The sequence below is a fragment of the Tetrao urogallus genome, assembly GCF_951394365.1.
Source record: "Tetrao urogallus genome assembly, chromosome: 2".
In the NCBI taxonomy this organism is placed as follows: Eukaryota; Metazoa; Chordata; class Aves; order Galliformes; family Phasianidae; genus Tetrao; species Tetrao urogallus.
Window position 1 is genome coordinate 2,834,928 of NC_136814.1, and position 27,925 is coordinate 2,862,852.

Consider the following 27,925-nt stretch of genomic DNA (forward strand, 5'->3'; position numbering starts at 1 on the left):
TATTTTTCAAGAAGTGCATTTACTAAAATAAATGTGACATTTATGAGCTTATTCTATGTTGTCTGAAACAACTTGAAGATTGTAAGTATCAAGTGACTATTTTGTATGAGATTACAGAAAGTGAAATTACCAACTAGCACCACAAGATGCAGCTAGAATAAATCTAGAAGTGCACTCACGTGCTAAACTTATTACATAAATGAATTTATCTATTGTCACACAATCACTTGAGTTGGAAGGGATCTTTAAAGGTCGTCTAGTCCAACTCCCCTACAATGAAAAGGGACAAATACAGCTTGATCAGGTTGCTCAAAGACCCATCCAGCCTGACCCTGAGTGTCTCCAGGGACGGTGCATCCACCACCTCTCTGGGTAACCTGTGCCAGTGCTTCACTATCCTCCTTGTTAAAAAAACAAAACAAAACAAGTCTTTTTCCTTATATCCAGTCTGTCTCCCTTCTTTTAGTTTGAAACCACTTCTCCTTGTCCTCAGAATGGACCCTGCTGAAGAGCCTGTCCTCTTCTATCCTACTGCACCTCCCATCACAGATCTCCAAATACATACCTTTCCAACTTGCACAGAAAGGATGCTATGTGGACCAAGGCCTTACTGAATTCCAGATGGATGACATCAGTGGCTCTTCCCTTGTCCACTGAATAGAAGGCTACTAGGTTGGTTGGCCAGACAGGATTTGCCCTTGGTGAAGCTGTAGAGCCTACTCTAACTGGCAGATATGAAAGGCATGTCACCAGCTATGGCCTGTTAATAAACTAGAAGCAGATGGATGTCACTCTTCTAAAAAAAAAATTATGTTTCATAGGACCATAGGATCGTTTGAGTTGGAAGGGGCCCTTGAAGGTCCTCTAGCCCAACTTCCCTGCAATGAATAGGGACACAGTTAAACGAGGTGCTCAATATATAAAAAAGAAAGCTCTGTTTTCACCACATTCTGCTATATTCCTAGTGATTAAGTTATCCATTTAGCCTTCTCACTTTTCTGTGACAGGTTTTGTCAGTCACAGTAACTCAGCTGATTTCAGCAACTGATGATTTGACACAAACTAAGTAGAATGTTGTTAACTGCAATGTAACCAAGAAAAAAAACTGACCTACTACTTAGGAATAGGTAATACATTTAATGGATAAAAATACTAAAGAGAAACTATTTTTCCACTTCTTCACCAAACAAAACTGGACAATGTTTAAGGCAGTTTTTCTAGAGTTTGGAAAAGCATCAATAAGCCTAACAACTGCTTAACAACTCCCTTAAGCAGCTTCCACGTGTCCAACCTGGCAACGGAATCCTGCATCTAACCCTAAGATGTTTTCCCCTTCCTCTCCCAGTTGGTTCAGATTTGTTACAAACTGACAAACCTGGCAAGTCCAGGAGCAGGTATTTTAACTGCCCAATCCCATTTACAAGTTCTATTTTCTCAACTTCAACAGGTTAAGTAGAGGTGAAATATTCCTTTGAAGTAAAATACGTGCTTCAGTGATATAAAAATACAGAAAATCCTCACTGGACAGAGCTCTTTTTATTAGAAGAAAAGCTAGAATTCAATAGAATTACAGAATTCTCAGAGTTGGAAGGGACCTCTGAGGGCCACCTGTCCAACCCTCCTGCAATGCACAGGGACACCACAGCTACACCAGGCTGCCCAGGGCCTGATCCAGCCTCACCCTGAAAGTCTCCAGGGATGGGGCATCAATCGCATTACTAAGTAACCTGTCCCAGTGCCTTGCCAACCTCACTGTGAAAGACTTATTCCTTGTATCTAACCTAAATCTACCCTCCTTGAGCTTGAAGCCATTTCCCCTTGTTCTATCACCACAACCCCTTCTAAAGAGTCTGTCCCCTCCTTTCCTGCAGCTCCCCTTCAGATACTGAAAAGCTGCTAATAGTTTCACAGCCTTCTCCAGGCTGAAGAGACCCAGCTCACGTCCACATCAGTGTAGTGTCACAGAGCTGATTCCATATGCTAGGTTTGCTGTTTTTTGTTCTTTTTTTTCCCCTATGGGCTCTCCGGTATCTAAGATGCACTTTACTCAGTATCTCACGTAGTTCAGTGCCCACTTCCCTATTATCAAGTGGAAATTTTCAGATTTCTAAGGAAAGGTAGCCATTCAGCATTAAGCTGAATTAAAATCATTAATCAAAAGCAAGCGACAGAATTGACAGTGGAAGACAGTGGAATTCTGGCTCATTGCACTGTCTGCAATGTCTGCACTGTCCTTGTATTTACTCAAAATGTTTCTGAAACTCAGTTGCTCAAGCTGAAGTTATCCAAGGCTACTCTTTCAAGATCGTATCTATTTTGCACCACTTGTGAAAATACACCTATATACAGCCAACTCACATGTCTTAGAAAATCACCATCAAAGCATATCTATCTGCCATTGGGATCCTCTGGAGGTCCTGTTCCTGGGCATCAGGACATCAGCAACCACAGCTCCTTCCCTCTCTAGGTTTTACACAGGATGCAGGAACTGAGAACAGGGGGACAGAAGGTGAAAATATCCAATTTGATTTTGACTGCAGTAGCAAGAGAAATGTTTAGGACTACCAAGATTCATTTATTCTCAAACTAGATAGTGGACTCACAATTTCTCCAGCTACACATTGCTGCTACCAACTAGATGGAAGCAGAGGGCTTATCTCACCTCCTTCTAGCTGTTATTCACTTAAAAGCACTGTGAAGGTTAAAGGGCTGTAAAAGCCTCAGTAGAAGATAACAAAACATGTACAGTTAGATTAGTGTCTCCCTCTTCACCATGATAAGAAAGGAAGCACCCTTTCCTCCTAACAGCAGTTCACACAGTGTTTTTCCACCACAAAGAACAGAGGAAACCAAATGAAAGGAACCCTAAACTTACTTCTTCACAGTCTGAAGGTAAATGCTGACTAAGTCTAAGCCATGTAATCCATTGCTTTTGTCAATTTGAGAACTGTAACTTGGAACCATTTCAACACGCAGTCATTTTTTCAACTTTTCTTAAGAGTCAGGTTCTGCCATGTTTTTGTAGCAGTTGTATTTGAAGATGCTCGCCAACAAAAAACATCCTAACCCACACTTCACTGGGAGAGCCACATTTCCTATTAAAACTACTAAAAATACTGTAAGGGCTACATAAACACACCGAAAGCACTTAAAAATCATCTTCCATGTAGTACACAGAAATATTGCTGAATTTATCTTTACTGAAATCACTAAAAAAGTGCAAGCTTACCTTCTGCCATAGAGCTGTAAAACCCCAAAGCTAAGTGAAATAATTTTCTCTCATATCTGGTGAAAGACAGAAATTCATACTGGGCATTTTTAGAACTTAGCTAACAGTAACAAATTATAATCAGCAAGAGGTCTGTTGTTTTTTTAATCTTTTTTCTACGTGCATAGTATTACAATATTCAAAATTAAAATAAACTTTCTGTAGTCACTAAAAAGCGCTTTTTTTTTTTCCCCAATTTCTTTTTAACTCTTAAAATTTTCCTGTGTTATTACTGAATATTTTCTCTAAATCATTTATACCATGTTACGTAAGCACTTCCCTTGTAAAAAAAGCAGGGCTTTATTAGTTACTCAGTACTTCAAGTTCATCTTAGTGGCCCACACAAAAGCAGACTGCCTGAGGAGTTGGGAAGTCCATTAGAAAAAGTTTTACCTCCATCAGTCCAGTCTAGCAAAGTAAAAAAAAAGAAGAAACAGCTTGAAATGTAAATGTTAACACTAATTACAAAAGCCAAAGTAATTTTGTTCTTTCCTTCTGCCTCTTGGAATCTCACAGAAAACTGCACAAGCTCTAAGAATGTGCTTTTCAGACTAATGTGGGCATGAGCAGTGCTTTCAGATGACAAACTCTAGTTCATCAGATGAGAAAATCAAATTACTTATTAAGCATCTGTGATACAAAATCTTATTCTTGAGATTAGAAGTCCAAAAAGCAGGAGTTATTACTAACATACTATTTTAATGAAATTTAGGAAGAATACAGGTATTCTATTCAATGTAAGCACTGATGGAAAGCATATTCTTGGAAAGCACATTGTTGTAATGCATTTTCAAATCTTTAGCAGGGCATGTTGTGATAAGACAAGGGGAAATGGTTTCAATCTGAAAGAGAGAAGATTTAGATTGGATTAATTAATTTTTATTTTTTTTTACAAAAGGGTCATGAAGCACTGGAGCAGGTTGCTCAGAGGGGTGGTGGATGCCCCATCCTTGGAGATGTTCAAGGTCAGGCTGGACCAGGATCTGAGCAACCTGATCAGGCTGCAGGTGTCTCTGTTCATTGTAGGGAAGTTGGACGACACAGTTGTTAAAGGTCTCTTTAACGTCCATTCCAACTCAAATGATTCTGTGATTCTATTATATGAAAACTATATATATGTGCACAATCATAAAAAAGTATACTAATTTAAGCTAGAGTACAGTAAATTTCTAAGAAAGCCAACAGTGTGCATCCTGATGTGGTTGGTGCATCAGATATCCTCTTTGCTCTGCCACCACGATTCACCAGCTGTGCTGCTGACGACAGCAGGAGCTACTTCTGCCAAACGTTTCTATCTTGCAAGGGAAGGCAACCTAAATCAGTGTCAGTAAAAGTATTAGTTATCCCAGATAAGAAAGTTTGAAGAGACTCAGGTTCAGTCTACCTATAGACCTTCAGTCTATAAAGCTTTGATGATTTCCAAGTGCCACATATTACAGAAAATAGGACTCTTTCCCTTCTTTCAGAGATAAGCACGAGGCCTTAAACAATTCATCAATTTCTTTTAAATGATTCCACTACTTACTTTAGTCCTGCGTGGTGAGATTAGCACAGTTAATAACAGAATTATATAAATGAAGACTGGACATTCTGGGCGTGCTAACGGTGCTGTAAGGAGCAGCAGTAAACAAAAGCCTGAAGACTAACCCAGATGATCTGTGTACAAATGAAAACACTCCACAAATCTTATTACAATTTTATCCTCACATTTTATGCCATGTGCAGTTAAGACATCTGAAATGCACAAACCAGCCTTGCATAAAAGAGGTATTGATTGTAAAAGAAAAAAATCAACGCAGTATTGGATCTGCAATAGCTAAAGAGATCGCTCTGAGCAAATTAGAAAACTTCCACTCAAATTACAAATTAATTTGATTTCACTGTACTCATTGTGGCAACTTCAACCACGTAGTAATTTCATACAAATGTATTTTAATTTAATCATCACATTTTGTTCTGCATCTTGTAGAAACTAACCAGTGTGATACTTGAATCAGTGGTTTCCTTGTATACTGGCAGCACTAGCTCATACATGACAGCTGCATAATGGCTGTATCTCCCTAAGGATTGAATCAGCCATGCACATCTTGGACTTATGATGGACTTCATAAAGCAAGAAAATGGATTAAATGGCCATCTCCATCCTGCTTCCAAATAAAATTTGAGAATTTCACCTTTGAAGAAACATTAAAGGCCTTCATCTTGAGTACCAGCTTTGGTTGGTGTAAATGTTCTTAGAAATATGGACTTTAAAGCCATAACCCTAACTTACCTAGCTGTAGCTCCAAGAACTTTAAATTTACCCAGTCTATAAGGTGAATGTGGTTATATTTAAGGATTATGTCATGTGGACAGTCATATTCTAACAGAAAAAGTCAAAGAACAACATGAGAGTGCCTATTCCACCTTCTCAAGACATAAGGCAAATATATGATTTGGCACTGCATTCACAAATGTGAAAATCCCTAAAGGAAAATGCTATACAGGATTGTCTTACTTAACGTGTGCCAAGTTTTGGCTACCGTGCTTAAAGAACTACGTATGGATTTCATTCTGCATTAGCTTCAGATCAAAAGCTTATGAAAACAAATACCACTATTAAAAGTAAAATGAACCTAAAGGCTGTTTTAACAATAATTCTTCACACAGTGAGAATGCTTTTAAGAACACATCAATAAATCACTGCATCTACAGCACATTTCGGATATACTGCACATATAGGGCACAGATTTTAGGATTGTGTTGCAGAACACTTCTTGGTGGATTCAGGTATTCGTATCTCCTGTAATGCTCTCAGTACAGGCAAACAGATGAAACTGAAAGTAATTGTGTATCAGAACACCCAGATTTGCTGGGAAATCTGATTTGTTGGAAAGTCAACAAGAAAGAAAAACCAAATTAAGGGTAAGTTTGCCCTTGAGTTCCATGCAACCACAGCCAGACTGTTACTGGTATCTCCAGAGATATTACAGTCTGCAATATAAAATGCTTGCAGTTCAGCCAACAATGCAGAGAATATTTTCTGATACATCTATTTTTGAAAGCAAAAGATTAGTAAGTCCAACCAATGCGCGAGACATCAGCCACATCCTTCTCTTGCAAAAATATCAGATTTGGCTTGTTGAGAATCAACTAGAATTTTAATAGGTGCCCATCTCTGCAAAGTATTTTGCATGGATTTGCTTTTATTTTTGCAGTATGTAGGCAACTGGAATAACGTTAAAAAAAAGATCTTGCAGTAATCTCCTTCCTGACTGTCTTTGGCTACATAGAGTTGAATATTTAATTGCCAACCCCTCAAATTAAGCTATGTTAACTCAAATTAAACTGTATTAACATTAACAAAGAATCATAGAATCATAGAATCACCAAGGTTGGAAAAGACCTAAAAGATCATCCAGTCCAACCGTTCACCTATTCCCAATAGCTCCCACTAAACCATGTCCCTCAACACAACATCCAGCCTTTCCTTGAACACCCCCAGGCTCGGTGACTCCACCACCTCCCTGGGCATCCATTGCAGTGCCTGACCACCCTTTCTGAAAAGCAATACTTCCTCATGTCCAGCCTGAATCTCCCCTGCTGTAGCTTGAAGCCATTCCCTCTGCTCCTATCACTAATGACACAAGAGAAGAGGCCGAGCCCCAGCTCAGTACAACTCCCTTCAGGAAGTTATAGAGAGCAATGAGTCTCCCCTGAGCCTCCTCTTCTCCAGGCTGAACATTCCCAGCTCCTTCAGAAACCACTTTCAGAACACAGACTCAACACTGGTCACCTATCACCTAAGCAACAGACACATCAGTAGGTTCAGCCTTTGGTATTCAGTGCTTTCTCACACAACGCCTGGGCAAGGTCTGGAAGACAAAACACAGCACAGGCAGTTCCTGTTATCTGAATGATGCCACCCTCTTTCAGGGAAGAAAACCATGCAAGTTGCATGATGACATTTGGTCTCAAGGCCAGAGAATCAATTTTCTAGCCCCTAGTGGAGAAGTCGGTTGTACCTTGAAACAACAGCATTCCTAATTTCAAAAGATTACAATTAAGTGAATCTCATTTCAGAGAAATAAACAAACATTTCTAGGTGTGTAAATCAGCACCTAACTTTCACAGATTTGGGGACAAAAAAGCAGATTTGTAACACGATTTTTACCCAAAGGGCATCACTTTATGCTGATTAGAAGAACTGTAACATCAATATCTGGATGAACATAGAGGAGTGAAAACAGAACAGAAAAAAAGCTGCAAGCTGGATGAAAACAAAATGCAGCTAGGAAACTTTCCACATATTCAGAAGAGAATGTCTCCAAGTCAGTGCAGAGAAGAGAGACCTTTAGCCAGCCTCTAGGGGAGTCACCATGGGGTCATCAGTCAAAGCAGATTGGTGCAGCTGCATGGGAGTTTGATTGATAACTATGAAGTCACCTCCCTAAAGGCTGACCAAAAGCACTCATTTTTATTCACTGTGTCAGATGAGCTTTTTTTTTTTTTTTTTTTGACAACAGCATAAGAAACTGAACTGCATTATAAATTGGAGAGAAAAAGGAAAAGTGATGAAATAAAGAGAAGTTTACAACATAAATGAAGACTCTAATTAAGAAAATGAAGATTAAATGTCTAACAACAAAATAATGTTCAAAACTTAGGATCTGCTGCCAATTTTTTTCTATGAACTAAATTCCTCAGTGTATTCTTACTGGTTTCTGTAACAGCTGATCAAAGACATATGCTAATATTTTAAAAACAAGATAGGCTTATGAAACACTCCAGCATATTTTACATTTCAGGCTGAGAATTCTCACATCAGTGAGCACTGCAACCACAAAACAATTTACTTTGTCTTTAGTTCTACCTAAGTTTTATTTCTATCCATTGGGTTGGTGGATGGTGGTAACTGGAAAACAGTTCTACCTAATTGAGTTGTGGGAGCCAGAAGAACAACTGATGTGTGACATGTTAGAAAGAGTGCACTGTCGTGAAGGGAGGAAAAGCAGGTACAACAGAATGCTGTGAGCTGTCTTCAGAAAGAAATGAGGAGGTAGAAATCCCTGCAACCACCTGAGCAAAAGACGACACCTAATGCTTACAACTGATGTTTATGACTGATGTTTATGTTGAAATGCACTGAAGCTCATCTGTTTGTGATCTAAAGAGGGTGTACAGTATGACCAATAATTTTCACATGTCATTAGAAACATTTCACATGTCATTTTGGACGACAAAGAATGAATCGTGGTTGTGATTACTACTTTTTTGCCCTTATCTGGAAAGTAACTGATATCACAGAGTTGAGAGGAAAACAAACCTTCCTGTCAGAGCCCTAGACTTGTTTTTTTTGCAGGTAATGTTTTCTAGCAGACTAAAATTCAGAAAACTCAGGAAAAAAAGGCTCAGATTCATCAACATCGAAAATCCCTGTTTAATTCTAACTGCTTAGCAATCTAGGGCTTAAGCACATTACATGCATAAAGTGAATGAACAGACAGCATTATTCATCACAACTGCCACCAAGACAGATGTGAAAGCTCGTTGAAAGTAAAGGAGTTATGCAGGGGTGGACTGGTGCTCATTGAGGAAATCAGGCCAATCAAAGGCAGCACAATACTTTATACGGACAAGGAACATCTCATCCAGGAAGGGAATTCCCATCCCCATACTGCCAAATACTTACATGTTAAATCTGCTAAATCTATTATCACTGAGTTTCTCGAAAATATTTTACGTACTTTCTTCATCAAATATCCAGGAAAGAAAACATGTGAAACTCTTCTGTTTCAAGATGTGACAGAAAGAAATTAATAATCTTGATAAACAGCTTGGTTCAGGAATGGAACAAGCAGGCTGTAGTAAAGTAATCCTAATTTGTTACAAAGCACAGAAACTTATGACACAACAAAAATGTAGCAAAATATACGTGAGTAAGCTTGAGAATGCCAAAACTTTGGTGAACTTGGCACTAATAATGATTAGGAATATTTAAAATAACGCCAGGAAAAATAGGCTGAAATTTCTTACTGTAGCAGAAGCTTCATTCAGTCGCTTTCATGTCACATTAAATGAAGGCAAAATCCAAACTAGAATCATATCCTAATAGTTGGAAACATGAATGAAAATGAGTTGTTCTATTTCTACAAAATGACAGTTCAATTTCCAATTCTTTACCAGTCTTAAAATTAAATTCTCTAGGTGTGATATTGGACAATGAAGCAGCACTGAGCTGAAAACCACTGCATGTTGGTGGAGATCTTTTGGTACAATCAACATTAATATTTGTGCAGGGCTAGGGTTAGGGTTTTGATAATCTGATTACTTTCTGTGCTAAAGATAAGGGGGATTATGGCTAAAGATAAAGATTCCTGGTGTAGGGAACCTGCTTTGGCAGGGGGTTGGACTCGATCTCTGGAGGTCCCTTCCAACCCCTACAATTCTGTGATTCTGTCATAAGAAGTTGCTCTGCAATTGCAGTGAATTAGCTTCACAACAGTTGCAGTGCTCCCAGTCAAATTCGATGAAGCACACACACCTTTCAAGAGAAACATACTCCTGTTTACTGCACAGAAACTGCACATAATTGCATAGACTGTGGCTGCGATTTAGCTCAATTGTCCACAAGTACAAAGCATACAGGAAATTATACTACGGAACAGAAACCAATTGTTGGTTTGTTTTTTTTTAATTATTGAACATTCGGTCTAAACAGTTCATTTGACATCAAATACATGTCTGTATACCCACTCCAATAAATATATATTTAAAAAACAAACAAACAACAACAAAAGACACCATGGAAAACAGAATGCAATCCTACCAAAATTCTGAGGCAGACAGGTGGATCATACACCAACTCTAGCTCAGCTGGTAATAACCTGTGACAGCAGCAGGAACTGCTTGTTTAGAGGGGAAAGGCTGATTAAATAGTTACATCTGAGAGGGAAGAAGAAGGCAGAAAAAAATTGTGCAGTGCACTTAACTGTCATCACTCATAAAGCAATTCATCCCAAACTAACTGACGAGGTAAAAGAACATTTACCTCTGGGCAGAAGGGAGACCCACAGATTCAAAATGCAAAAATAAAGCACACCCCAGGAAAAATATGAAATGCAATACGCTGTGTTCAGAGCACACTCAGAATAATTCCATCAAATAACTATTTAATACAGCAGGGATACAAGGAACAGAACATTCTCAAGAGCTGTCTTTTTAACAGCAGTGTAGTCACACTTCATTTAATCTGCCCTCTGTTGAAAAATAATACTCCACCATTATTCCTGATTTATCTAATGACCAATCACCAGGTCTAATACTTAAATGAAATAAAATTGTGAAAGTTATGCCGATGGCACAAGTGCCAAAACATTCCTTGCTCCAATAAATGGGCATTGTTTTCTCAGCTGTCTTACAGAAAAATGGTATTATGTCTCATGTTATGTCAACTCTGATAGAAAAATGCAGTATATCCAGACTAAAATATTCTTATGGTAGTCATTTACAAAAATGAACTGGTGACATCAAACTTCTATGGAGCTCTAAGAGTTCCTCAACATAGTTAGTAACACCCATGACCAGTTTGTGGAAAGTCAATCTTTTCCTTTCCCCAGAATCTAGCATGTCAGTTTATATCATCTTTAGGGCTTTGAGCTCAGCCTAAACAGCTGAGTTCAGCTGTTCTAGGAACAGCAAAGATGAAATGCAGACAGTCCATGCTAACAAACACATTCAGAGGTAGAGAATACAAAGGGAAACCAAAAATCTTCACATCCACCAGGACTCCCAGCTACTCTCCAAATCATACTTCCATCATGAACACAATCTAACTGCAATGACATCACGATGCTTCAAACATGCTGATGTTCCAAGAGAACGGCTTCATCACCAATACACATTTCCTGCAATTCAGAGGTAGGCTCGATGCCCACTGAATCACAGAAATATAAACAAGAAGTCTCAGTCTACATTAGAGCAGAGCTACGTTAGTAAATTGTAAAGATCTTTGACAAATGCAAAGATCTGGATTTCTTGTTAGTATTTCACATGTAAAGATTTATGTCCTATTTCCCTCCACATGTGAACAAGTCCTGGAAAATATTTCCAGAAATTATACCCATTGAAGATTAATTTACTCGTAAATTTTTAAAATGCTCCATCTGTGTTAACAGAGTCATTCATATGTTAGCCCATAAGGGAGTGCCTGCAGGGCCATCACTACAACTACAAAGCACACGCCTGTGATCACTCTCCAGAAAGACGAGAGACGCTGCGAAAACTGAAGACTGAGTTTGGAAATGCAGCATGCTCTTCCAATCTGATATCTCCCCTACGTGCTGGCCACAAAACAGATAGCTGCAAAACATGTGTTAAGTGAGTTATTACCAGGTGACCAACAGGAACTATGTAAATTCTGAGCAGACTGTTCAAAACCCACCAGGTTCCTGAGCAACTGACTTGACAGTAACTTATCATGAGGTAAGCTGTGTCAACAAGGCTGCTTTGTTGCTTATTTAAAATGAATTGTTATAAAATGTAAACTCAGTAAATTTCAAATAAATACTAATGCCAAGTAATTAATTGTCACTGTTAAAGTGCTGAGGAACCCACTGGAACCCAGTGAAATATAGGGCTGCTAAATAACAAAGAATGATAGAATCATAGGACCACCAAGGTTGGAAAAGACCTCCAAGATCAACCAGTCCAACTGTGAACCCATCACCAATACTTCACACTAAACCACATCGCTCAGTACAACACCTAATCATCTCTTTAACACCTCCAGGGATGGTGACACCACGCCTCCCAGGGCTACCTGTGCCACTGCCTGAGCACTCTTTCAGAGAACAAACTGTTCCTAACACCCAACCTGAACCTCCCCTGGTGCAGCTTGAGGCCAAAATGTAATGCTTTCACATAAATATGTTCTGGATCTGACACTATTCCACTGTAGATAGTTTCATTTTGGCGGAACCAAAAAAACAGCTCAAAACAGACCATTTAGGCAGGAAGATCCATTTTGCATTGTTGGATCTACCTGTGTATTTTTCCAATCCACTTCCAAGTACCCAAATCTCAAACAGCTCTTTGCATTGTTCAGTAATCTTCATGTTTGAGAGAAGCACTGAGCTTGTGAGTTTAAAAAGATAGTTACAAACTGCTTCAGCTTAGGGATTCTTCGTTACTGCCAGCTGCACTGAGCACCATCATAAGACAGGGTACCTTCTATTATTCAAAACTTTTCATGCAGGATACAGTTATTAATTACCCATATGCTGTTAATTTTGCCTGTTCTAATGAATGTGCAGCCAGTCACAGACATGTATGAAACGGACTGTGTTGTAAAGTTATTACACCACCAAAATACACCAAAGGCTGTATTTGAGAGAGATTCTAGTTATCCAAAGGATTCCTTTTAAACTTTCGTGAGACTAACACCAGGACTTACATGAACAAACACAAAATGAAAGCTTTTCACCTTTTTTATGCAAGCACTGTGATTCATTCCATTGCCTATTATTTCTCTTTTTCTCCTGATTTTGTAGCAAACTATTCAAAGCAAAGATTCCAAGCTCATCCTTGGCAGATCAAACTTGCAGACAGCACATCCCTTGACACAGATCAGTGGTATGGCCTACAAGTGGCTTGCTCAAAAATTTCCAGTTTGGAATTAAGTGTTTAGCATGTGCAAAGGCTGCTTTTTAGAATACTAGCAGTGACTCATCTGAAGAGTTACCAATGCCCCAGTAAAAGAGAGTTAGTTCTCCCTGGCTACTTCTACTCCTTATTTATACTTCTTGTCACAGCATTTAATGTCAAATTTTCAGTTGAAATAAATTTGAAAGTTTCTCATCTGAGATCTGTGATATAATTTATATCCAAAATTCCATATGCAAAAGAGTCCTGTATTCAAAAGAAACCCCCAAAATAAAAAGAATTACATTGCAAATAGCAGCACCAGTTCATTAAATAACAAAGCACTGGAAATGTAGCATAAATAATAATTTATCAAATAATGCATAAAACAAAACCTAAAAAATACTGACGTTCTGTTAAGGACATTATTTAACAACTCTAAGGACAGAAAAATCTTTTCAATTCTCAAAGTGCAAAAACATTTATATCTGGAGCCTATGTCTTTAATCTTCTAAAGGTATCCAGGAAGGCTGCGTGTAAGCTTTTGGATAACCAACCTTTCCACCACTGTGAATGTCACATCTGTGATGGACTTCAGTGCATGCTGCATTTCTTGTAGCTGCCCACATTCAAGCAGATACATCCGCAGGTTCCATAAGAAAGCATTGCCTGAACATGTTCTCAGAAAACCTGTTGTGAAAACACATCACCTACAAAATACATGCACCTATTGCAAGTAACAATATTACAAGTAGTAATAATCGTGACCTGCATTTTTACAAAAGGCTTAATTATTACTTCTTCACTTGATGAATGATGCTTATCTGCCACGGTATTAGAAGAGAAAGTAATATTCCCATTTGTGATTCTAAAGGGTTCTGCTGTGTTCTGTAACCGCTCAAACACGGCTCCGCAGAACTTCTTTCCTGACTTGAAAAGTGAAATAACCACTGCAAGCCCAAACAAGAGTACGTCTTCAAGGTTAGTCTGGTATTTCTAATTGTAGGTTAGAGCCTCATCTGTACCACACTTTCATGTTCTTACGCCACAAAAAAAGGACTAGAAAAGGACACAGATCTAGAGATAAAACCGTGACATTAACACAGATTCAATAAGGGGAAATCATGCTTGACCAAGCTGATAGCTTTCTATGATGCCATCATGGCTGGGTAGATAGGAGGAGAGCATTGGATGTTGTATACCTTGAATTCAGCAAGACTTTTGACACTGTCTCCCATAACATCCTTGATTTGAAACTGAGAAATGTGGGATGGATGAGTAGACAGAGAGGGGGGTTGAGAACTGGCTAACTGACAAGAGCTCAGAGGGTTGTGATCAGCAGTGCAGAGGCTTGCTGAAGGCCATAACTAGCATTCCCCAGGGGTCAGTTCTGGATTCGGTCTTGTTCAACATCCTCATCAGCAACCTGGATGAAAGGAGTTCATCCTCAGCAAGTTTGCTGATGATACAAAGCTGGAAGGAGCGGCTGAGACACAAGAAGGCTGTGCTGCCATTCAACAAGACCTGGGTAGTCTGGAGAGTTGGGCAGAGAAGAACCTGATGAGGTTGGAGCACCACTTCTACAAAAATAGGCTGAGTGTGCTGGGCTTGTTCAGCCTGGAGAAGAGAAGGCTGTGAGAAGACCTCACTGCAGCCTTCCAGTATTTAGAAGGGGATGATAAAAAGGAGAGGAACCAACTTCTTACTCAGGTAGACAGTGACAGGACAAGGGGGAACGGTTTTAAGCTCAAGGAGGGAAGGTTTACACTGGATGTCAGGGGGAAGTTCTTCACAGAGAGAGTGGTAAGGTACTGGAGCAGGCTGCCCAGAGAGGCTGTGGATGCTCTACCCCTGGAGGTGTTCAAGACCAAGCTGGTCGGGTTCTGGGCAGCCTGGTCTGGTACCAGGAATGGAAGCTGGTGGCCCTGTCTGTGGCAGGGGGCTTGGAACATGATGACCCTTGTGGTCCTTTTGAACCCAAACCACTCTATGATTTAACAAGAGCAAGTATAGAGTCTTGCACTTGGGGAAGAATAACCACATGTATCAGTACAGGTTAGGGGATGACCTGATGGAGAGGAGCTCTGTGTGGAAGGACCTGCTGGAGGGTCCTGGTGGCCAAGAGGTTGTCCATGAGCCAGCAGTATGCCCTGGTGGCCAGGAGGGCTAATGGGATCCTGGGGTGCATTACAAAGAGCACTGGGCAGGGAGATTATTCTCCCCCTTTTCTCCACTCTACTGAAGACACATTTAGACTACAGTGTCCATTTTCGGGCTCCCCATTTAAAAAAGACAGGAATCTCCTAGAAAGAGTCCAGCAGAAGGCCATAAAGATGATTATAAGGGCCTGGAGCAAGTCCCATAAGAGGAAAGGCTGAGTAACCTGGGTCTGTTCAGCATGGGGAAAAGGAGACTGAGAGGGAATCTGATAAATGTTAATAAACACCTAAAGGGAAGTAGGAGGCAAATGGACGGGGCCAGGCTCTCCTTGGTGCTGTGCAGCAATAGGACAAGGAATAATGATCTAAAACTTGAATATAATACACAGAAGACCTTCTTTACAGTAAGGGTGATGGAGCACTGGAACAGGTTGCCCATAGAAAGGTAGTGGAGCCTTCTTCAATGGAGATATTCAAGACCCATCTGGTTGCCTACCATGCACCCTATTATGGGGTACGTGCTTTAGCGGGGGGCTGGACTCACTATCTCTTGAGGTCTCTTCCAACCCCTGCAATTCTGTGATTATATGTGAAGATTTAATGCAGAGCAGATGTAAAATAAATAAAATCAAGCTAATCTTGAATTTTAAAACTTAAGCTAATGAAAGTCATGGGGAAAAAAAATGACATGAATGACCCCCATAACTTCCTGAAGAAATGGCTTTCTCCTTTTTTTTTTTTTTGTTTTTTGAGACTGAAAGTAAAAGAAGACATAAGCTGACAAAATGAGTTTCTTTGGGAATGGATTTCTTTAATATGAAACTCCCTCAACAACCTCCAGTTTCAAAACACTTCCCAAAGCATTTCAGTACACACAGATCCCAGATTCTCCTTCATCCTAGCTGCTCCACAGTCATGCCTTTAAAGGTGTACTGGCTTTGCTTAGGAACCTACACGGCACTGGCACAGGAAGCAGGTCTGGACATTCCATTGCAGGAAATTTCATACTTCATTGCTACCTTTCTGTCTTCCCAGGGGCTGTTTCAGCAGTCCTGCATGTGCATCTTCTGTGACTGAAGTTCAGGTTATGTACAAGCTACAAACAGCTCCATTTTCCATACACTTTCAGAAAATAAGAATGGTAAGTTGAATATTATTTTGCAGCAAACGAATGCTGTGCCTTACCATCAGAAAGGTGGCAATTATGTATAAATTTGGAGTATTTTGCATCCATTCAAATAACACCACTCTACAAACAGAAATAATACGTAAGACTTATATAAAAACATCGAACTACTATTTAGATATTTTAACTCCAGGGTCTTGATTTGCAAATCTCTGCCATCAACTGAGTTATTCAAAAGTTATGTTTGCTACAGTCAACAACATTGTTGGAGGCAAACATATTTCTCTTTTCCCCAGCTGCAGAAAGACAGAAAGACAAAGACAAGTATTTGTGTTCCAAAAGGTCTCTCTAAAACGAATAAGGCAGGCCCCTTGTCACTCTCACAGCTCAGTAAATCCCATCACCACCGCACATCCACATTTTTAATCTCAATCTGTCAGCACAGCAGCACACCCGCATACTTACAGCAATATTCTGATTAATCCTACATTGCTATTACACTGTAAGCAGCCTTACAGAAACGACATGCTTTAGTATCCACAGATAATAGGCTGGCTTTCCAGGTAGTGTGCCCAGGCAGCAAGCACTGCAGAGGCTCCTGAGAAAGGCAGCAGAATGCAAAATGTGCTTGTTTAAAATGCTTGATGCCACAAGATATCAGATACATTGAGGTATCTGCCAAATTAAATGCAGACATCACATAATGTTAGGAAACGGTGGTATAGGAAAAGTGCAGATGAAGTCTTCAATACATATTCAGAAAAACTGCTCAATATTGCAGAAATTATTGGAAATAAAAGCAGGCAGACAAACTTATCACCAAATCATCACTAAATTTTCTCAAGGTTAGGAATCTCTGTTTAGAAATGAATTCTAAAAGTAAATCAGTGAAATTGCATTTTAAGTATAATGAAGTACCTTAACTGATCGTATTTGTGTTTTCGCTGTTTCCCGTAGCAAATGTTGGGTTGATTTTTGTTTAGTTTCATTTTGTTTCACTTTCACGTGCAAAATTGCAGAAAAAAAAATACAGAAAAGAACTGCCCCCCCATCCAACATTTCATTAAGAGAGAAAAGAGCAGCGATCTCGTTGCTCTCTGTTACACAAGGAATACACAATATACAAACACCTTATCTTCTTTTGAAAGTGTTCAGTTACCTTCAAAACTCACAAACCACTTTGGTTGTAGTCAATGTAAATCCCACACTCACATGAATTTCACTCAAGGCAGTGACAACACACAAACTGCAATGTTCTCGTCAACACATTGACTTAGAGCTGTAGCCATTACCTGCTTCAAAAACCTATTTTAATATTACTCAGGAAGGAAAACAATACCCATACGTTATTATTACAGCTTCCGAAACCTAGTCCTGGAAAGCACAAATGACCAAATCCAATGAAAGAAAGCTACGTGCTTCATGATAACCTACATGACACTTTGCTCATTAAAATGTTTGACATAGCTCCCTCACCTGAGTTACCATGCTTCAGGTAGATCACACTTCAAATGCAGAGTTACATTTTGTGATACTTGGAACACAGACTTTAGGGCAGACTACAGGGCTTGCAGAGCAGAGGAAACAGGATTATTCTGACCTTCAACACCCCTCAGCTGTTAGATCATTTTTGAGAACAAACAGAAGAAATGAACATGAAAAAAAGGAAAAAAAGGAAAAAAAAAAAGGAAAGGAGGGTGAAGAATACTGTATGCTACATTTTCTTTGACTGTAAACTTCATAAATTGCACGTCTTGTGGGGCTCCAAATGAAATGCACCAGCGATCTTCAGAAAACCAATGCTATTAATTTCAACCAAGTGTTCATCCTGCTTTATAAAGACAAAACTTGATAATCAATAGTATTAATTATTCCTCAATTAAATGACATGCAAGAAGAATGGTATTACACGACAGGAAGTAACAAAAAATCACTGACTGCTGTAGCCTTGAAAGGGAGCCCTGCAGGGCACCCAGAGCAACCCATCCACAAAGCTGGGCTCACTTCAGAGCTCAACCAGGCAACTCAGAAACCCATCTCACGAGAAGGTAAGAGGCAGAAGAGCTCAGAAGTACAGCACCTTGTAGTTGCTTTGCACAGAAATACACTTCAGAACTCACTTTGTCCATATTCTGAACACCTACTTTACAGCTGAGTGCAGAACATATTTTTCAAATATGAATTTTAGAAGGGAAAAAAACAAATTATTTCTTCATTAATCCAGTACAATCTGGTCTATTTTTGCCACAACTAAATTATGTCCAACCGAATTATCTTGACAGAAAGCAAGAGACAAGACCATTAAAATTGTGATGAAAAGCAAGCGTACATTTTTAATCACGCAACCTTTTCACCAAGGAAGAATATCCACCTTCATGATTTTAACAAACACTTCGAGGAAACATTTCTCGGTTCCTCTTCCTCCTCTCCCTCCCAAAAAAAGCTGTATTTACTGAATGTTTTCAACATGGCAGGAGCTAATGGCAACCCCTGGAAGTAGTTCTGCCCTCTTCAAGGCCTTCCAGTCTTAATGATTGTGCAGTATTTTCCGAAGTCTGCAAGCTTCATTTATTTAATCATGTTTCAAACCTCCTTAAAAATTACAACCTGTTGGACTGCAAATATACACACTACTGTTTAGAAGTTAGTCCCAGGGAAATAAGTACCAACAAAACAAGGAAAACTGAAGGATTACAGTCAGCCCATTCGTGTCAGTGGGATGCCGTGAAGTCTAAAATATTCTAATTTCAATTCCATTATTTATATTCATGCAAGGAACCATCTACTTGCAAGTATTGCAGCGATGGGATGTTCTTCAATGTCTACAAATTGCATCAAAGGTAGCAAAGGCAACCATTGATGGACGCAAAAGATGGAACATTTTCACAACATTTTGGAGACTCAAACAACAGCTCTCTTTCCTCCCTTAAAACACTTATAACAACAACTTCTCTAGGCCACTAAAAGCTCAAATCATCCGATATCTTGAGTCCTGCTTTCACCCTCTGGGCCAAAACATTTCATCCTCTGCTGAAATTATGGTCATCCTACAAAATTCTGATCTCGTTCTGAACAGGAACAAACTTCACCTTTCAAAAGCACAAGCTAAAAATTAGCTGAGCAGACAGTGAGTCGTCAAAACACCTGCTGATTTGAACAAGTGATTACTCATTTTCTTTAAAAAGTAGAACAGGCAGAGCAGCACCTGAAGTACAAACAGCAGTCACTCACGTTCTTCCTAGTCCCCTTTTACACTCTAAATGAGAGACTGCCAAAAATGGTCTCTCTTTTAAAGAGTGCTTTAAAAGACAAGGCACAGAAGTCACACAACACAGCCAACTTCGGCCAGGAACTGTTGTCAGGTATAATAAACTGGACATTATTTCCTAGTAGATGGGATATTAAAGAGGGAGGGTGCAGGTGAGGGAAGGAGAATAAAAGCATCTCTGTCAAACCAAAGAAGCAGTGAGCATATGCACTTGTGTCTTGACAGGTTATCCGGAAAGAAAAACCTGCATTCCATGATACTGCAGATTCAGTAAAATAGTCATTCTTATCTTAGTAATCTGAGGAGACAAGAGTCTATTTGAACAGCCTTCTGGAAGTGACATTACCTTTAAAACCATAACAAATTCTTAAGCAATCCCTGGTATCTCATGAAATGCTATTGCTTTATCATGGACTATAAAAGGGAGGAGAAAAACGCTACTTGGGACAGAGCAGCCAAAAGCTCTCCCTGGGGGAAAGCAGATAGTATTCTGTAAACAAGAGTCCAGAATGATTGTATGACAGCTACGTGATTCTGTTAGCAAGTGTCCCAACTTTGACTTCAGCAAGTGTTCCTGCACTCACACCATGAGTCTCCTGGGTCTGTGCTGATCACTGGGAAAATGCCTCACTCATGCTGAATTCAGGTGAATCAGGAGGGCAGCAGTTAGCTGTGCTCGGCATCATACTGTGCAATGATGCCTTTATGAGGGTATTCCAGGTTCAGATATCTGACAGGAGGAGAGTAGGAGCAGAAGTAACTCTGATTTTCTACATACTGACAATTTCTGTGTTTTGGAAAGATTTTTTTAAAAGGCTACTTAGAACTCTGGAACCACAGTTTTGTTACTTTGTGTGGTGCATTAAATCTTGTATTTCTCTAATACAACAGCATCAGTTAAAGTCACTCTTCAGAAAGAAGGTGAAAAAAAAGATACAAGAAACTGACCAGATGAGGAGCAAGACCTCCTGTAGCCATCTTGCACCAGCACACCTGAGATTATTTTTTATCTTGAGTACAAAGAGCTAAAATTGACTTGGCGTAAGATTTTCAGGATGATAGAAATAGATCAGTTTGATCTACGGGCCGAGTTTACAGCACACTTGTGCAGGGTGTAAAGGGAACTGCGCCTGCCTGCTGTAAGGCAACAGAATGAGAGAGATGAGGTCCCAGCGCTGGGAAGAGCAAGGTGCTGGGCTCGTTGTTGCATCAGGATCTTCCCATTGCATCGCCACGCTGAAACTGTTTCGCATTTGGTGCGGCACAAAAAAAAAAAAAAAAAAAAAAAAAAAAAAAAAAAAAAAAGCTTTCTATCTCGTCGCTGCAGTGTTTCGAAGCGATGCCACGGAAATAACAATCACAACAACCTGCAGACAGCCGGCTTTCACCCCGACCGCCGGCACGAAACCCGAGCGGCTCCACGACGCCAGGTCCAGCCGCGAGAAGCGAGGAGGGGGAACCGTGCCGACCCGCTTTCCCCTCCCTTCATTTAAACCCCACCCCACCAAAGACAAGTCACCCCCTCACCTGATAATATCGTCGTTGTGCCCGAGGAAGAATTTCTGGCTGTGCTCTCGGGTGTTGTAAACCACGCCGACTCCGGCCACGAAGTAGACCACCTCCTTGCCCGCCGTGTAATACAGGTTGTTGCGGCACTGGTGGCCCCTGTACCCGTAAACCCACTCCAGACGGAGCCGGCATCTGGGAGCCGTCCGATCCGCCATGATAACCAATCCCCTCTCCCCACTGGCACGCACGAAACGCGGCTCTGCCCCTCCTTTCCCCCACCTCCTCCTTCTCCCGTCGGGGTTTTCCCCTTTCGACTCGACGAATCTTCAGGTGGCGGCGCTTCGCGGCGACGGTAGTCGACGCCAAACGCGTCGGCAGCGCGGGGCGGTCAGCGCTGCGCCGCCACCATCAGCCGCCGCGCCGCGACCCGGCCGAGCGCCGCCGGCGGGGCCGCAGGCACGGCCCTACCGCTCCCGCGCCTCACCGCCACCTGCCTGCCTGCCTGCCTGCCCGCCCGCGCCTCTTCCGCCGCAGTTCCCGCCTGCTTTCCCCGCGCGGCGCTCCTCGGGCCGCTTTCCTCGCTGAGCTTTCTATCTTTGGGTCAAAGCTGAGAGGAGACAAAAAAAAAAAAAAAAAAAAAAAAAAAAAAAAAAAAAAAAGAAAGAAAAAATCACGAGGAAAAAAAACCCAACGGCTCGCGTTTATGAATGGCGGGATGCGCGCGTAGCGGACGCGCAGTGGAGGAGCGCTGCCTGGCTGCAGCCCGTGCTGCGCTGAGCCGTTCGGCGGCTCCCTGCCCTGCCCTCAGGGCTCTCCCGGCCCCTCCGCCCTGTCCTGTGCTGCTCCCCGCTGACCCAACGCGTCCTCTTCGCGTCTACCGTGCAATTCAAACAATTCTCGTGTCCCGGGGCGGTTTGCCACGGAATACGTGGGCAGGAGGACTGGACTGCTGCATTCTTTATTAGTGTTTATTTGCTGTCGTTCTCTGGAGCGATGTTCCCCAGGAGCAGCGCGCTGCCTCGCTGCCCTCCCGCTCCCCCTTCAGCGGGATTCGCGTTGCCGTCAGCAGCGGGGCGCGGGCGCCCTTCGTGCCGCCGATCCACCGCTTCGTAGTATCGCCCAGCGACACCGAACCTCTCCGAAACTCGGCCCCTCCATCGGAGGCGACGAAGGTGCAGGCAACCCCTCCCCCCTCCTCACCCGGCACCCCCCGCCCGAGGAGGGGCGCGGTGACACCGCAAAGCCGAGAGCGAAACCCGGCATCGCACCCCAAGCATCGTGGGTCACACCGCCCCTCGCGGCCCGCTGCCGCACAGCGCCCCGGGAGGTGTGTGAGGGCGGAGGCGCGTCCCCCTCAGCGAGGCGGGGCCCCAGGGGCGGTGGCCGCGCTCGGCCCTCCCGCCCGCCTTCATCCCGCGCGGCGCCTCATGGGAACGCGAGTTAGTACGGCCGAGCGGCCGCGAGGCAACGGGCCGACTGCGACTACATCTCCCATGATGCCGCGCGGCGCCGCGCCGCCGGTTGCTGTGGTGACAGTCCTGCGGCGCGGGAGGAGGCGCGATGGCGGCGGCTCGCTGCGCCCCTCAGGCCAACGCGGCGTCGAAGGCTTAGCCGTGCGTGGAGGGCGGCAGCGCCCCTGAGGTGTAGGAAAGCGGGTGCCCGCCGTATTAATTAATGCTTGTGGTCATTAGCCTTTCCGATCTTTCACTTTACGGGCATCGCTTTCCTTCCCAGGATGAGGTCCAAATATCGCCACTAGCAGACAGCCGATATTCCAGGCAGGTGCACAGCTGGCAGCTGAGGGTGCTCACATTGGTAGCCCCAGGCACACGCAGGTGAGTGAACCAGCTGGGCGTTCTTGCTCAGTGATGAGACCACTCACAGCTGAAAGCACTATTTATGCTTAGTGTTGTGTTTAATAAAGTGTAGAACGTTGCCAGCCTTCTCCATGTAACAAGTTGGGTACTGGGGATGATGCTGCCTTGTATTTCTTTAATAATTTCCTCATGAGTTAGTTTCTTCATGTATTTCCCTCAGCAATCTCAAAAACAGCATAAAATGTTTTGTACGGTTTTCCCAAGTCTTTGGAATGCATCCATCTTTCTCTCAAATGTTGTGGCTTGCTGCATAAGCCAGGTGCAAATTTACATAATAAAAAACAAATTTCTTTTTTCAGCTTACAATTACATCTGAATTTTCATGCTAATTTAGAAAAAAATTACTGAATCACAGGGGTTGGGAGGGACCTCAAGAGATCATCGAGTCCAACCCCTCTGCTAAAGGAGGTACCCTACAATAGGGCACACAGGTAGGAGTCCAGATGAGTTTTGAATATCTCCATAGAAGGAGACTCCACAACCTCTCTGAGCAGCCTGTCCTAGTGCTCTGTCACCCTTACCTTAAAGACATTCCTCTGCATGTTAGTATGGACCTTCCTATGCTCCAGTTTTAGGCTATTACTCCTTGTTCTGTTGCTGGTTCTCCCTTCGAATTTTGGTTGTCTTTTCAACATTTAACCTGTTCAGCCTTCCTAGGAACCACACAGCAAAACATACATCCTGTTCTGTACAAACATATACGGACATTAAGATGATTGTTGTTGCCAAGTGTTCAATCTGTTACTACAAAGCCCTTTTCCAGAAAAGTGGCTGAAAATAGAGAACAGCAAATGCAGTTTGCAGGTAGGAAAACAAACTGTGTAAATAACAAAAAAAAAAAAAAAAAAGAAAACATTTCAAGAGAAATGCTATTAGAATACCTCATTTGGGATTTCTGAACTGTAGTTTTCAAGCGTTTCTGTGACTATGTGGATAAACTGTTTTATATGTAGCTAATTCACTGACTGGCTAAAAAGTCAGCAACCTCTGCAAGCTGAGCTCTGCAGTTTAAAATCTGCTGGGACTCTTTTGCTGCTGGTTACTAAGACTGAGTGTTCCAGAAAAGGCAGATGAGCTTTCATAGCACCAGTGCTTTGTTTTGAATTAATTTCCCCTTGGTACCATGTCAGGTCTTCAGGACAGAGTGTATGGTGTACCTGTACACCATAATAAATATTATGTATTATATTTACATAATAAATATTATGTAATAATTAATAAACACACACAAAAAAATATTTTCCGGTGGTCCTCGAGGAATGTAGCTGCAAAGACTTTTAAGGCTGTTACCTACACTGTATTTTAACCCTTGTTAAAATCAGTTCTGCATGTAATTTGAATGCTTTCAGAAACTATTTAAAGTATTTCAAATTCATGTAAGGACTAGTATTTTTATGCTTGTTTTTGTGACTACCTTTCACTCATTGAGATAAATCCACTTAGAAGCTTTGAAATTTACAGCAATTGTTAAATCAACTTTCTCTCCTGCCCTCCTTGAAGATGTTTAGAGAATGTGTTTAAAATAATGACAATGTATTTAAGTTTTAACAAAAATAAGTTCTTAAGGGCTTAAGATATTTCACTTTCTTAGATTTTATTGTTACAATGTTTATTTCTGGGATAATATTGTAGTGGCTTTGAATAAATTATTATTATTATCATTATTATCTTGTCTTAAGACCAAATAGTGTAATATCAAGCACGAGTTTCTGTCCCATAAAGATCGTCTTGGAAGATTTCTGGCATTAGCAGCATTAACAGTGAGGTCATTCACTATCTTTGAATGTCAAGCAGCTAAGCTACCTTGTATTTAGGAATGAATATTTGCACTTCATGTAATTCAACAAAATGGAGTCTTAACATAAATATGTGGTTTGGGTTGGAAGGGACCTCAAGGATCACCAGTTTCAACCCCCCTGCCGCAGGGTTGCCAACCACTGGATCAAGCACTAGACCAGGTGGCCCAGAGCCCCATCCAACCCAGCCTTGAACACCTCCATGGATGGGGCATCTGAAGCATCTCTGAGCAGCCTGTGCCATCACTCTCAACAAAATATTTCTCCCCGTATCTGATCTAAATCTTCCCTCCTTTAGTTTAAAGCCATTCTCCCTTGAACTATCACTATCTACCCATGCAAAAAGTTGTTTTCCCTCCTGTTTATTATCTCCCTTAAAATATTGGAAAGTTGTATTGCAGTCTCCCTGGAGCCTTCTCCAAGCTGAAGAAGCCCAACTCCTTCAGCCTGTCTTAGGAGAGGTGCTCCAGCCCTCAGAGCACCTTTGTGGCCCTTCTTTGAACCCTCTCCAAATAAGCAGGCAAGACCTTTGTCTTTCAAGAGCCACCTGCTACAGCCTTTCACAATCTCATGTATTCATGCTCTTTATGTAGCCACATCAGGACAAAAACAAGAATAGCTTTTAGGAGGCTGTGTGTTACACTGCTGTATGGGAACTGTTGAGTCCCAGCCTGACCCACTAATGGAGCACCTGGGGAAAAAAGGAAAAGGAAAGGACCCGGTCAGCCCTGGGTGCACAGGTGAAGGCAATTCAGCTGTGTGACCAGAAGGGGTGGAGCCTGGCTGCACCTCTCTTAGACCTCATTGAAGGGCTGTCACTGAGGAGGGATTTCTGTTTGGAGATTTTCTCCTTATGGAGGTTTCCCCTGGGAGCCTAGATCTTCAGAAATGGATGAACACTTTCCTTTTTCTTTGTAGCACCTTTCCATCGTACTGCTCCCTTTGTCATTATGCCTCCTTATCACTGTTCCACCATGTTGATCTTTCTGATTGTGACAGCTACCCATTGCATTACTTGTATGTGTGCAAACCTGCTTGTACTGGAGGTTTAGGTGAGATATCTCCATGCAGCAATGCAGAAACAGTTTTAATCTCATTATTCTGTTTGATCTGAAACACCGTAATTTAAAAAATAAATATAAAAATAAGTCATTCAGTGGATGTGCGTATGTAGTAAGATGGTTAATGAATTATGAATTCCTAATTCCCTGCTTAGCTGCAAAAAAAAATTTAAAGATTTCAAGCTGAATAGTTCCTGAGCATCAACTGCAGTGAGAGATACCAGAGGGTTCACTCCCAGTTTAAAAGGCCCCTATCTATTCTTTATTTAAAAAACAAAAAACAAACATCTCTCTCTCTCCACTTTTCATATAGAACACTATGAATGTCAAAAACTGTCTCAGGGGTCAGTAATATTTTGGCTACTGGACACAGCACATGGCTGTTCAAGATAGGTAGAGCATTCCTACATATGCTACCACTGCAGTGTGCCATCAGTCCTGTTACATTTGCATGTCCTTTCACTCACTTTCAGTTCTGCCTTCTCTTGGTCTATTAATGATAAACAAAAGAAAGTCTTTTTCTTGCTGAGGTCACATTTTGATCACTGACATACTCTAATCATTAACCTGGAATGCTTGGTTTCTTCATCCTATCTCATCTCTGTATTATCCAATGGAATCAATTCCATGTGATCTTAACAATCTAATGATATGTTGTTATTGTTGTGTTGTATACACACCTTCTAAAATGATACATATGACAAATAGGTCCTTTTACACCTTACTTTTACATTTTACTTTACCTAGCAAGGGCAAATAGAAACTTAAGTCTCTGATTGCAAGGCTGCCACCTTTCTCTGAGCAACAGTGGTTTAGTTGAATTTCATATTTCATCCTTCAGTAAAACTTGGCATATTCTCTTTCTGTTTGTGATATCTAGTGTGGTCAAAGTGTGGAGGCTTTAAGCAATACACATTGCTTTACTAAATATACATGAAACAGGAAAGATGTAGAAGTGAATCATGCTAGTTATGAGGCAACAACAACAACAAAAAAGAAGAAAAACTTTAAATATGAGGAACTACAAGTTCATTCTCATTTTCATATAATCTATGCTAACAGAGGTTTCATGATTTCATTCTGGTGATTGAATTGCCTGGTGAGTTCCTTGTGTAATTTGTTTCAATTAAAAAAAAAAAAAGTTCGCTAATTTCTTATCAGTTGTCACGTTGCTAAAAGTGTTCCTCAATACTGCAACCTGCTGTTCGTTGTCAGTACAACATAAACCTCACCGATGTTTTTCAAGGTCTCTCTTCAGTGTTCATACTGTGTGTAAGTCTGAGTGTAATTCCTGAAATAGAGCCCTAATAATATAAGCTTTATTTTAGATGTGCAGCTGCAACAAGCATGCATGGAATTCTGGAATTCTTGCATCAGAAGTACTAGGAAAGCTGAGAAGTATGAACTAAGGCAAGTGTGATCCTCAGCTTTTAAAAAAAAGGGCATCCATGTCCAAATGCCCTCGTGGTCTGAAAGTTTTCTAATTTAAGTCATATAAAAATAAATACTTTAAAACATATTTAAGAATGTAATGAAAAGATGAATAAAAAATTTCAAAGACCAACACTGCTTTTCCTTGTACCAAGAGCATATTAGCCTAGCCTGAGACATGCATCTCCTTACATACACTTTTTCTTTCATTTTAAATGTAAAAACAAACTATTTGCACAGCAACAGGATTACGTAGCACAAATTAACTTTGCTATGCCAAAGTACAGTAAGCTTAAGGAAGCAATATTTATTAAGCCTTTTGGTTAGGTAGTAAAGAAGTTGTGTTTAATCTAATGTTTAATTTCCACTTACAGGATTTCCGAGAAGGCAATATAAAGGATATCCACCCTCAATCATTGCTTTTGTCCCCTGCAGAGGGGGGTGAGGAGGCTGCCAAGAACTGTTTCAGAATGGATGAAGGCCCTTCACCAAAGGTACCCCAAGAGTCAGGTGCTATCAGAAGCAGATTCTGCTTGGCTGCAGAGCCTCCAGTTTACCTACAGAAGAACAGTATCATTGGAAAAGTGAGCACTGCCAGGAAATGCTGCCTGCAGGCCCTGCAGAGAACTTAGGACATGGTGACACGTGGGCAGCAGCAATTAAAAGTTTTGATCTAACAAACATATTTACAATATTGCATATAACCATGTTTACAGCTAATTTTTAAGTGCCCCTCGATGCTTAGAAAACACTCTGCCTGAGAGCAGCTGTTCCACATGCATGTGGAGGCTCTACACACTCGTGTGGCA

The 27,925-nt window shown here is 41.3% G+C and overlaps 1 protein-coding gene across 3 annotated transcripts in view; it reads right to left on the minus strand.

The window, feature by feature from the left end:
- Positions 1-21,166, minus strand: part of EML6 (EMAP like 6) — a gene marked incomplete at both ends in the record, with an annotated part of 107,674 nt that extends 86,508 nt beyond the window's left edge. For all 3 annotated transcript variants that reach the window (XM_079550663.1, XM_079550662.1, XM_079550661.1), the window contains one exon: positions 20,970-21,166. In XM_079550663.1, coding sequence (XP_079406789.1) covers positions 20,970-21,166 — 197 coding nt within the window. The remainder of the gene's footprint in view (positions 1-20,969) is intronic.
- Positions 21,167-27,925: the final 6,759 nt, after the last annotated feature.